Source organism: Agelaius phoeniceus, chromosome 11 (genome assembly GCF_051311805.1).
Source record: "Agelaius phoeniceus isolate bAgePho1 chromosome 11, bAgePho1.hap1, whole genome shotgun sequence".
NCBI lineage: Eukaryota > Metazoa > Chordata > Aves > Passeriformes > Icteridae > Agelaius > Agelaius phoeniceus.
This window is the reverse complement of record NC_135275.1, coordinates 21,483,776-21,496,740: the sequence shown is the minus strand read 5'-3', so window position 1 is coordinate 21,496,740 and position 12,965 is coordinate 21,483,776. Positions and strand designations below refer to the sequence as shown.

Sequence of the window (12,965 nt, the reverse complement as noted above, 5' to 3'; positions counted from 1 at the left end):
TCACTGTGACTGCTCCTTCTCTCTGGATATCCAATTTTTACCCTCTGTGCCATCCAGAGGCCCAGATTGTGTCTCCATCTCTCCTGCAAGGGAAGCCCAGCCCAAATTTCCAAATTTGGAGATGGCAGCAGTTGTTTTATGGCTTTGTGTCCCAGCCAGCATTTTGATTGCCCAGGACTTTTGTGCTAAAAATCACAAGAGCAGCACTCTCTGAGGAAATCTTGCAGCAGTAATTTGTTTTCCAAACGCCGAGTGCACGTCTGATTAACTGTTGAATACAACTAATTAGGTTTCTGGATGTAGTGGATGCTGAGAACCTCTCTCAGTTTCTCTCCAGACACAAAACATTTGATACATTGGAAATCTCAGGGAAGCCTCGTGGTTGTGGCCTTTGGACTGAGGAATATTAATAAAGTTTGTAATTTCAGCTCTGTGGGCCACAACAGGAGCAGTCACCCCAAAAAGCCATGGCTGCTGCTGTGAGCCCGGTGCATCAATCTGTGAGTTCATCTTTTCATGATTTTTGTTTTTAAGGGACAAGAGCAAGGCTTGGAAATTGTATCTCCATTTCCTTTCAGCATTACATTTCACTCCTGACAAATGCAAACACGAGCTGTCACCATGCCTGAGACCTGTTGCTCTCTGAAACCTCCCTCAGAGCAACATGCAAAACCCTTCCCAGTTTTCTACCTCTGCTGAAAATTTTCCATTTCTTCCCTCCTTTTTCTTGCTGCCTTCATCCAATTCCTTCTGTTAGCAACCTTCTCTGCATGACCCACCTTGTCAGATTTGATACTTACCCCTCCAACCCTTTCAAAGTGGTCCCCATCTTTCTCAAAGTCTATCAGGTGCCCATTGAACGACCAGGTGAACACAATGTCCAGGGAGTGGTCGTGGGACACCTGGCAGGGCAGGACAATGCTTTCTCCAACTGTGACATCCATGCTGAAAGGGGACACCATGACCCGGGTTGGATCTACAAACAACAAAGAAAGGGGGGAAAAAAAGGATTATTCTTGTTCTCCTGAGGAGCAGAGACATTGTAGGGCTGAGAGAGATCCTAAGCAGTGATCCCTGAGGAAGGTCCTTAAATCAACAAGTGAATTATTCCATCTTTGGGTTTATCCTTTCTCTAGTTGTTGGATTAAAACACTTAATAAATCCTCCAGAGTCCCCTTCCAGCCACCATCCTGATGAAGAAGGAGGAGAGAAAAGGCTGGAAAAGAGTGCAGCAGATCTGAAAGGCTCGATTAAAACTTTTTATCAGAGATTCTCTTACTTGAATCTTCTCACTTCAAAGAGTTGTTTCACACTTACATTGCTCACCATGGTTGTCAAAAAGCTGTTCTGTCATTCCTAAATTAAATGTAAAATCACCAAAACTGGAATCAAAAGGTTGTATTAAAGCCTGGAGCTGTTAAAATCTGGCCATACCTGGGAAGGCAAAGATCAGGCTGAGATTATTGTTATTACTGACAACTGTATTTTGTATTTATTTGTATTTTGTATTATTACATTTCCTGACAACTGGCCACGCTCTGAGGGGTGGCTCCACATCTCACAGCCTTTCCTTGGGCCCCCACAAAGAATAAAGGTAAATCTGAGTGACACCAACAGAGCCTCCCACAGCGTGGAACCCAGACTCTGATGTGGTGCCAGACAGGGGCATTTCAGGGTCTGCAGCAGAAGGGGGGGTCCAAACCAGGACATTTCCAACGGGGAGCCCCAGAGCTGGAAGGGTCTGTGTCAAACACAGGCAGCAGCTCCACCCTGGTCCAGGACTAATCCCCTTCTCACAGCTGCAGCTCCACAGCTCCTCCAGCACTGCTTTAATTGTCCATTTTTCACCCCAGTGTGAGCACTGGTGGCACAGAGAGATGAGCCATGACACATTATGCAGACTCCTGCTCCTCATCTGTGCCCATGAATTCCCTCTGCTCCTAAAGTTAACATTTCTCTTCCATTTCTGTTGACAAAAAAATGCAGCAATTTTTTCTACAGGGCCTCAGAGGAAATGAAAAGGAGAAAAACATATTGCTTAACCATGAGACCAAAAGTCTGAAAATCATACAGAGATAGATACTTTTGCTTATTCCAAAAATCTACTCTGCACAGCTGTCATGCTAAAATAATACCAGCATTATTCAATCTCTGGTACATGACACCAAAATCTCAACAACTTCTTCCTGAGCCTATTGCCCAACTGCTTAATTCTCTGCTAAAATAATAAAGATACAGCAGCACAGATATGGACTGGGCAGAACTGCTCACGGAAATCCAGGGGATGCAAAGCTGTTCCTGGATTTTCAGCCTTATCAAAAGTCTGCAGGAGGTGGTGAGAAAGATTTTGTTGCTGTCTGGAGAGATTTCAGATCAAGTCCTCAGGGACTTGGCTGTGTTATCTTGGGCAAGTTTAATTTGTCTGTATTTTGTGTTCACTTCTGACCAAGCAGAGGAGCTCTTAGAACAATTGTTATGACACTTAATTAATCAGTGAATTAATACATTAAACTCAGGTGTTTATAAACATGAAAGGAATGAAGAATATAAAGGCTATAAATATATAGATATATAATAAATAGAATATATAATTTCTATATAATTTCTGTATTAATATATAATATATAATATATAATATATAATATATAATATATAATATATAATATATAATATATAATATATAATATATAATATATAATATATAGAAGATATAATTGTAATGAATTTTAGAATATAGAATGGATACTAGAATATAGAATTCTATATTCTATAATAATTTGTGTTCCAGAATTCTATACACTTACATTTGTAGAATATATTAGATATAAATATTAATTAAATATAATTAAATGTTCTTTATGGAATATTTATATTCTAGAATATAGTTAGAATATTATAGGTTTATATAGTTAGAATATTATAGGTTTATATAGTTAGAATATTATAGGTTTATATAAACCAGTAATAGAGAGTATAGAATAGAAACATAGAAATATTAAAATATAATAGAATTCTAAGAGTTATATAAATTATATCCAGAAATGGGGGTTTGCTGGAGGCCAAGGCAGCTCAGCACAGCTCCTGTAGGAACTGTGGCTGCCTGGTGCTTCCAAAAACGCCTGCAGGTTTCAGGGAATCCTGGAATCATTCAGGTTACAAAAGATCTTTTAAGGTCCCCAAGTCCAGCCATTCCTCACTACTCTCCCCTGTCCCAGGTGCCACATGCACACCTCAGTTCAATCCCTCCGGGCAGCTGGAGGAACCTTTCCATGGGCAATTCCTGCTGCCATCCATCCCGAGCCGGGCCTGGAGCATCCCTGGGCTGGCAGGAGCGCAGCTGGATGTGACACTGGCAGGGACAGGCTGTAGGTGTCACTGAAGGCTCGGCAACAGCGGAGCTCCTTCCCTGCCTGCCTTCCACACCAGCACTCTCGAGGATGCTCTCTGTGGGACGGAGGCGGCACTTCCCAGTTTCCCAGGGTTTTCCCAGTGCCTCGGAGCAGCTCCTGGGGGCTGGAGCAAACCCTGCTGGCCACAGCAGCGGCTCTGGGTGCCCAGCCCTCCCTGCTGGGGGGCACCAAGGTCACCCCAGCTCCTGTCACCTCCTTCAGTCCCAGCTGAAATCCCCATTTTCCTGCCTCACCTCCCTCGGCTCCCCCAGCGCAGTGCCAGAACTCGGGGTCTGAATCCATCATTCATGGATTTGGTTTATCCTACAAGAGACTTTAACCAAGTTTTCTTTCTTCTTTAGAAGAAAGGGACCCGAGCATCACTTCCCATCTGTGGGAAGGCTGTGGTTGCTTCCCTTCTCTCCTTTATCAGCTGCCCATCATCAGCCACGAGTGCATCTTCTGATGCTTTTGGGATGCTGGGATGCATTTTGGGATGCATTTCCAGCTGCACCCCCCAGGCTGCAGGACCAAGGGTAAGGCCTGGGGGTCACAGTGAGCCAATCTGTGAGGGAACCACTCCAATGGATGGGGTGTCCATGGGGAGGGAGGATTTGTTTAGGGAAAGCAGCTCTGCTTGTCACATCCATCTGCAGATCTGCAGGATGTGACACGGGCTGCAGTGGCAGCACACGAGTGACACAAACCTCAGCAGGGGCTGACACTCACAGATAATGCTTTTTTTCCCTTAAAAAATTAGGTCAGAGCAGCTTTGGAATGAGGCCAGGCACGGTGTCACCGACTGTGTGCCAGAACTGTCACAGCAGAATTCCCACTGACCAGAGGGGTTTTCCCAGAGCAGGTGGACTCAGAATCCCATTCCCAGTTTGGCTCAGCCCCAGGGCTGGGTGAGCCACTCCAGGGGATGGATCCAGCCCAGCCCTGCAGGTGAGGATATCCAGTGGCAGGTGAGGATATCCAAAAACTGGTGAGGATATCCAATAACTGGTGAGGATACCTGAGTGCAGGTGAGGATATCCAGTTGCAGATGAGTATATCCAATTACAGGTCAGGATATCCAATGGCAGGTGAGGATATCCAGTTGCAAGTGAGGATTAGATAACCAAAAGAGGAGGAAGAGTGCCAAATGAAGAGGAAGGTTGCTCCAGTGTGGGCACAGACTTGGAGTAATTGGGAATAAAATGAGTTTTCCTCCTCACTTTCTGTCTGACCTTGAGCAAGTCATTAAAAGTCTCTGCTGCCTTATTTGCCCAGCTTATAAAATAAAATGGATCAGACCTTCATTACAGGTGAGCATATCCAATAACAGGTGAGGATATCCAGTTTCAGGTAAGGATATCCAGTTTCAGGTAAGGATATTCAAGTGCAGGTGAGGATATCCAAGTGCAGGTGAGGATATCCAGTTGCAGGTGAGGATATCCAGTTGCAGGTGAGGATATCCAGTTTCAGGTAAGGATATCCAGTTGCAGGTGAGGATATCCAGTTTCAGGTAAGGATTCCCAACGAGTGCTGAGCAGGCAGTGGGACCTGCAGTGCCAGCCTGGCTGCTGGAGGAGCACAGAGTGTCAGACTCCAATAAAAGGCTGAACTGGAACATGCTCAGGAGATGCAGCTCCTGTTGTTAAATTGGTGCAATTGAGCATTCAGAGGCAGATTAAACAGAGAAGGGATAATGTCAGCATTTCCAAGGCTGGCTGCAGCTAATACCTACATGCTTATTGAGACATCTATCCCAGCACACAGGAGGAGGCCGAAGGAGAAGGAACAGAAGGGAATACCTGGGTATTGACAAATTTATCCAGAATAAAAACCCTGAAGAAGTCAAAACTCTCTTCCACAGCCCCCAAATTAGCAGTTCTCTCAGATTGTCCTACTTCTAAAGGAAATTTTCCAAAGACTTACTCCTCCCTTTCTTCTTCCAGCCTTGCCTTCATTCCATGCTGCTGGGAAGTGAATGGGAATGTTGTACAAGGTCCTACAGAATCATGGCATAATTAAGGTTGTAAAAGGCTCCAAGCTCATTAAACTGATCATATTCCAAACTTCAGCCTGCTCTGAGGTCTGCAGCACCTGCCCCTCTCCCATTTCCTCTTTTGCCTGAGCAGGGAAGGTCTGTTGGAAATAATCCTGACTGCTGATATTCCTTGTGAGGACCTGGGCAGATAAGCAGAAGTTTCCAGTTTGATTAACCAGCTAATTACCTAATTCTCTCAGATTAGTGTTACAGTGTTAAAGATCCAGATATATTTCTCCTTATCTGCACAAACCATTTCCTGCATTTCCTGTACAATATTTTAGGATGTATTTTTCTTGTAGATGAACTCTAACTCAAGCATTTGGGACTCATTTTCCTTTTTTTTTTTTTTTTTGAATACCAGCACGTTCACCAATTCCATTTTGGCTTTTATCAGCAGGAGTTAATAAATGCATCTCAGATCAATGTCCTCTATTTGCAATGACATTTTACATTATTGTATTGATTCCAAGGCAAATCATGTCTGGAGATAATAAAAATCAATCCTGGGGGATGTGGTTTCTATGAGCAACCAAAGAATCAAAGTCCAATACATGAAAATACTCAAATTTGCTCTATTTTTTTTTCTTTCTGTTTGTGATTGAAATACTTATCCAGGACCATAAAGCCAAAAGCCTCTGAGACCTGACTGGTGAAACTGCTGGGAGCTTTGAGTGCTCTGTCATCAGAGAGAGGAAAGAGGAAAAGCGTGCAGGAGAGAGGGAAATACACCTCTGAATTAAAGAGATTAAAACCCAGTGAATGACTGAACACAGAGAGGAATTAGCAGAGCAAATTACAGCTGAATGGACTGAGTACTTCATGGGGCATGGCCAAAATTGAGATGAAAAAGAAATGGGGAAAAGGTTAAGTATTTACAGTATCTGGCCTATAAAATATCCCACCTGTGAGCTGTGATGAGTCACACAGATGCTTTCAGGAACAGGCACTTGGCTTTTATGCCAATTTATCCCTTTTTTCCCTGCAATCAGCTATTACACACATTCTTAACAGAAGATTCTGCAGCATTTCCACCCTCTGGTGTGTACTATGGCAGTTCAGCCTATAAAATATAATCCTATTAAAAGCAGACACTATCAGTTTTGAAAAGGGACTTTAGGCCTGGGACTCAAGTCACTTAGCTCCGATTTTAGAAACATTTGTGATTAGTGATTAGAGCTTTCCATGGCATCAGGCAGAGCTGATGTCTGCAGTGAGCCATGGCCCTGTGCTCAGCAGGGATCAGGGAAGGCAGGGATGGAATATCTCACCTTTCCTGGGAGGGCACACACTCAGTTCAGCAGCACGCTGGGCTGAGCTGGGCCTTGAGGACATGCTCAGATTGCTCAGATTATCTTGTTTGGCTGAAATCTCCCCCCAGCAGTGTGGGGACATGGGGTTATTTTAGATTTTAGCTGGGAGCCTGAGCCCCTTGGTCAGGAATTTCCTGTGAGGAGGGAAAGTTGTTGTAAGAGGAGACGTTGGCTGTGGCTGCCTATGATCTGTCCCTTCCAAGAGCAGCAGTTTCCTCCTCAGCTCCACTGAAGAGCTTCCCACAGGTGGAAAACTCTCCAAGGCTGATGGCAGAGGCTCCCTGGCAGGATTGGGTGCCCCCAGTGCCCAGAAGGGATGGGCAGCCAGTCAGGGGATTGCATTCTGCACACCCCAGCTGCATCTCTGGGTGGCTGGATAATAAATGAAGGTTGTTTAAATCTGAAAACACATTGAGAACAGAACTGCAAAGGGGGGGGATGCTGGGGAGGGATGTGCCATTAGAGCAAATTCAAAGACAAAACATCTGAAAATACATCCACTCCAGTGAGAGAGGAGAGGCCCCAGCACTCCACTTTAACCTCCATTCTACCCAGTGCAATGCAATCTGATCAAATCAAGCTCTCTCCATACAATTGTCACAAAGCAAATCACATGTAATGGGCTCTGGAGATGACAATCAAATCTGTCACTCAGGCAAATTTGTTCTTGCTCTTTGCAGCAGGATGCAACAGAGCCTGATTACACCAGGAACCTCAAACATCCTCCTGCAGCTCTGCAGACTAAAATAAAACCCACTCCACTCCAGAGCTGCCTCCAGTGAGAGCTCTGTGCTTGACAAATGACCCAGGTGCTGGTGACAATCCTTGTGGATAACCTGGGGAATTCAAGGTGTCACCTTTTGTGGGCCATTGATTGGGACGAGCTGATATCTGTCTTTTCAAGTGTGGAATAATCTACTGTCATTGCAGAAATGATGAGCAGCTCACAGAGAAGGTTAATCAGATACAGCAGAAATCACAGCTAATCTGAGATAAATTGCAAGTCACTCAGGGATCAGTCACTGCTCTCCTTGTACCACAAACCAGGGGAATTGTGCAGGTGGAATTCCCTGGAGCCCATGGACACGGTGCCCAACAACATTTTGCCCCTTGGAACAGCTCACCCTCTGGAGTTGGCTCTTTTATGGTGTTTTTACGGGGTTTTAATAGTAATGATCATAAATCAAAAATTTCAGGAGGCAGCAGAGCAGCAAAAATACAACCTGCAGGCACTCAAAGTGCAGAATCACAGAGTGGTTGCCACAGTCCCTGCATTTCATTCCACATGAATTCTGTGCCTCTTACCCACCCTCCTCCCCAGCACCAAGATGTTTGGAATTAGCTGCTGTGCCAGAATAAATCCCAAATTAGAAGTCATTAGGAGCAGATGCCTCTTGAGATGTCAAACTTAGGGAGCAGCCAGAAAATCCCTGGCTGGACTTTCCAGCTCCCCAGTGAATGATCTCCAGCTTAACCATCCTTAATGTCACCCAGATCAAGGCTTGGCTGTGTCATCCCTGCCTTGGGATAAGCCAGGCTTGGTGTCCAGGACATTCATCTTCCCACCTGCCATTGTGGAAAGGGAGCTGGAGGGGAGCACCTGAAAACAGGGCAAGTTCTGCTATTTTTCTACTCTTTTTCTTTTTACTATTCCCTTTTAACTCCTGGCAAATACACATTATCAGAAAGTACCTACGAGTTACAGTCAAACACAGCACAACAGCTGCAAAGCTCAGCATGTTCCAAGGAGCTGGGCCAGGCACAGAGAGCAGAAGCAGGGGGTGATTTTAGCTGTGGTCCCACAGGGGGTGATTTTAGCTGTGGTCCCACAGGGGGTGATTTTAGCTGTGGTCCCACAGGGAATGTGCCCCTGCTCCCATGGGGGGCACAGCACAGCACAGTTCAAACACCAGCCTGAACACTGGGACCTGGAGCCACAGCCAGATGGGAGCAATTGAGCTCAACAATTCCATCAAAAAGAGGATTAGATAAGCAAAAGAGGAGGAAGAGTGCCAAATGAAGAGGAAGGTTGCTCCAGTGTGGGCACAGACTTGGAGTAATTTGGAATAAAATGAGTTTTCCTCCTCACTTTCTGTCTGACCTTGAGCAAGTCATTAAAAGTCTCTGCTGCCTTATTTGCCCAGCCTATAAAATGGATCAGGCCTTCATTAGGAACTGTTTTGTCTCCCTGTACCACAGTGCACAGCAGATATTTTTATTTAAGATGAACTTTTCCTTGCTCACAGCAGCCTGAGCGAGCCTGACACCCAAACACCTATTAGAGAACAAACCCCATGGCAGGGAGAGCAGAACCAACCAAACAAACACTGAGACAGAATTCCCTGGGCCAAGCAGGTCTCATTTGTTTCGTGGTGAAGATGAGATTGGCTCAGGATGCCCTGTGCTCCCTCCTAAGGAAGTGAATCATTCTAATTAGTGGCACAGAGAGAAGACAACCCTCCCTTTGTGGGGGCTGTGCTCCTGCTTTGCTGCCTGCTGCTGATGGCAGGGGCAGGGGGAGGCAGGATCACAGGTGAGAGGAAAATAACAACCCCCAAGACCATTCCTCATTAGAAGTGGCTCCAAATCCTCAGCACCTCCTCTGCTGAATAAATCTCCCCCACAGAGCATCATTAAAAAGTGTCCCTGACATTTCTGCTGCTCTGTGGCATTTTGCCTCAAATTAGCCAGGAGTTTTTCTTATGTAAATAATTCCAAGGCCAGGACCAGGAGCCAGCCTGCAAAGGCACACACGGGGAAGTGGAGGAGCAGCAGCTCCACCCCTGCTCTCAGCCTGGTGCCAGTGCTGGGCCCAGCCATGGTCTGGGGTTTTCTCCCAGACTCTTCCACTCGTGGCTCTGTCACAGGCACATTCTATGGAAAATCCTTCCCTTAGGATCTTTGCTCCTGAGAAGCTGAGAGGCCTCAGGAACAAAATGTAAACAGTAATTATCTGCTGCTGTGGGATGCAACAGGTGCATCTGGGATTGGGCTCATGTGGTTGTTTCTAATTAATGGCCAATCACAGCCCAGCTGGCTCGGACTCTCTGGTCAGTCACAAGATTTTATCATCATTCTTTCCTTTCAAGCCTTCTGATGAAATCCTTTCTTCTATTCTTTTAGTATAGTTTTAATATATCATTTTCTTTTCATATAATATATATCATAAAATAACAACTCAGCCTTCTGAAACATGGAGTCAGGATTCTCATCTCTTCCCTCATCCTGGGACCCCTGCAAACACCACCACAGCTCTCTCCTGCAGGGGATGATTTCATTGTCAGCTGCTCAGTTTAGCTCACAGACTAATGGATTTTTACAGAGACTTTTTGCTGTGCCCCTAGGATGGGAACTGAAATTTTCACTGCTAAAATGCTGCTGATTTCCTAAATAAACTCTGTATTCACATATATTCACAACAAACCTGGAAGAAAACACAGTGCTAAACCCTACAAATTGGATTGGTTCTTCGTGGCCCACTTAAAAACTTCAAATGAAAGCAAAATTCATATTCCAAGTGTGTGTGTGACTGACAGAGACAACCAACCCAAGCCATGGCAGGTCAGTTCAGTGATGAAATTCCACGAATTTCAGAGTCCACCTGCTTCTGAGTCAGAAACATTGGTATTTTGGGATTAGGACAAGAGACTCCTGTCTCCATGCGATCTCTGATGGGATTGCTCATTATCTTGCACTGAAAGAAAAAAAGGAAAATCAGGTGGCAGGAATCGCTGATATTGAAGCACCTCCTCCCTGTCATTCAGCAGTGCTGCAGACACCCCCTGGTCTCTCTGGGTGCCACCTGGCTCTATCAGCCCTTCTGCTGACAATAACTCTGGGTAAGCTGTTGGCAATCCAGGCTCAGCCAGAGCAACTCCCATCGGCTCAAACCCTCGGTGTTTGGCTCTGCTGAGCTGCTCCCAAAAGTGCTGCTGAGAAAATGCCCAGCAGGGCTGGGATTTCCCCAAACACTGCCCCAGATTCCTGCCTGCCACACTCTCACACCTCCTCCTCCTCCTCCCACAGCAAATGTGCTCTCCAAACACTTCCTCTGTCTCTTTGATGTTAAAACATCACCCTCGGGCCAGTCTGCTGTGAGTCAGTGATTTCAGGGATATAAAGTTCATTTGCTTTATTCTCCCATGCTGCTTCCTTCATGCCCACCTGAAGCAGAGCTCTCCAGTCACGTTTAGATCATCATCTCCCCCATCCCATCACACTGAATTCCTGACAGCTGGGGAGAAGTGGCTCTGGGGACACCCTCCCCACTGCCACTGCAGCGAAAACAACCTCAGTTTTCTGCTTTACAGCTACAACAACCTCAGTTTTCTGCTTTACAGCTGCAACAACCTCAGTTTTCTGCTTTACAGCTGCAACAACCTCACTTTTCTGTTTCACTGCTACAACAACCTCACTTTTCTGTTTCACTGCTACAACAACCTCACTTTTCTGTTTTACAGCTACAACAACCTCACTTTTCTGCTTTACAGCTACAACAACCTCAGTTTTCTGTTTCACTGCTACAACAACCTCAGTTTTCTGTTTCACTGCTTCCCCTTTGAGTGTCACCCTGATTCACCCAGGCTTTGTGGAATTCCCATGGAACTCCAGCCTGGAAATTCATCCCCCTGCATGCCTGGAGAGAAGGACAAGCTCTCTCTGTGCCTTCCTCTGGCACAAAAACCAAATCCATCCCTTAGCACAGGCTCAGGAGGCAGGATCCCCTTCAGCAAGGAGGAGAACACTAAGCACAGCTTAAAATGTTCAGTGCAACTGTCATGTTCCATTTTCTGCTCGCCAGAGGAGCTCCACAGAGGTAAAAGCTCAGTGAGACAGACCTGAAATTCCTGGTGGGTCCCCTGCAGAGGCACACAAAGCTGCAGGAACTGAGCTGTGGCCCCTGATCTCTCAAATACCAGGGCTGGGCATAAGGAGAATATCCAGAGTTGGAAGGAATCTCCTTCCACTCCCAGCCCTGTCCAACCTGGCCTTGGTCTTGATTTTGTCCAGCACAGGGATTCACATTATTTCAGATAATAAAGCACATTTTTCATTCCCAGCCTATTCCTCTGTGTGAATGTTGAGGTGCTGCATTGCAGTTAAAATTGATTAAATACTGTAAATTCTGGCAAAAAACAAAAAGTAAAATGTAAATTCTGGCAAAATCAATCGAGTTCCAGGGAAGGAGCATCCACAGCTTCTCTGGGCACCCTGTGCCAGGGCCTCACTGCAGAATAATTTGTTAATTATGATTTCTGTCCAATCACACCCATAAACTCACTCACACACACTGCATTTACTCAGATTTAGATGTGATCTGTGCCTTTGTTTTAGCCACTCTGGGCTTTCATTTGTATTCAAAAACTGACAAATATTTTAACCTTTCTGAAATGCAGCATGTTAAAATAAATTGAAGTGAGTTGATGAAAACTGTTCATTAACCTGCTTTTGTCTCATTAAGAGTCTGTGTTTAACCCACAGGTCATCTCCTCTGCCAGCTGATGTGTGGATCTGCCCTTCAGTGATGAGCCAAACAACCCAGTCTTGTACTGACCATGGAGAACTCCTGAACCTCCTGCTTTTTTGGGAGAGCTCAGAAAAATTCCTGAAACAAAAGTGCTGAGCTTTTAAAGGCATTGTTCTTACCTTTTTCTTTTGCTGTAGTGGGAGATGTTGCAATAATGCTGACCCTGCAATACATTGTGGGTTTAAGGTAAAAATACAGAACAAAAATACTGCTTTTTTTGTCCCTCTACAAGTTATTCAGACATAATGGTTGAACTTTTCTAAAGATATATTTTTTTCCCACTTTATGTGCTGAATCAGGTGTGTCTATAAGCATCAGCACTTGCTGTAGTGTTGATTCCATTATTTACCTGAGCAATGATCAGTTTTAAGAGCCTTGATGTGCCTGAAGGTTGGCTGGGGCTTGCAGGGAGAAAGGAGGAGGTGGTGAGAGGGGAGAATCTGTGGCATTCCCCAGACCCAGAGGTGCAGCATTTCCAAGAGCTGCACCCCCTCCATCCCGGGCACACGGCACCTGCAGCAGCTGCTCTGTGGGAATTGATCAATGTGAATTTCTGCTTTGAAAAACATCACTCCCATAAGGCTGGAGATTAGTCCAAAAGTGGCACCAGAGCAAGGCAGGAGATCTATGCTTTTTAATATCAAGCTCTTCACCAAGATGACTTTTATCATGTTAATGGCTAAATCACACTGATTGTGAAG

General features: G+C 45.3%; 1 protein-coding gene across 4 annotated transcripts in view; it reads right to left on the bottom strand.

Moving 5' to 3' along the window:
* The window catches only part of LOC129124881 (contactin-4), a 274,201-nt gene that overhangs the window by 13,942 nt on the left and 247,294 nt on the right, over positions 1–12,965 (bottom strand). For all 4 annotated transcript variants that reach the window (XM_077184664.1, XM_077184663.1, XM_077184665.1 and 1 more), the window contains one exon: positions 801–976. In XM_077184664.1, coding sequence (XP_077040779.1) covers positions 801–976 — 176 coding nt within the window. The remainder of the gene's footprint in view (positions 1–800; positions 977–12,965) is intronic.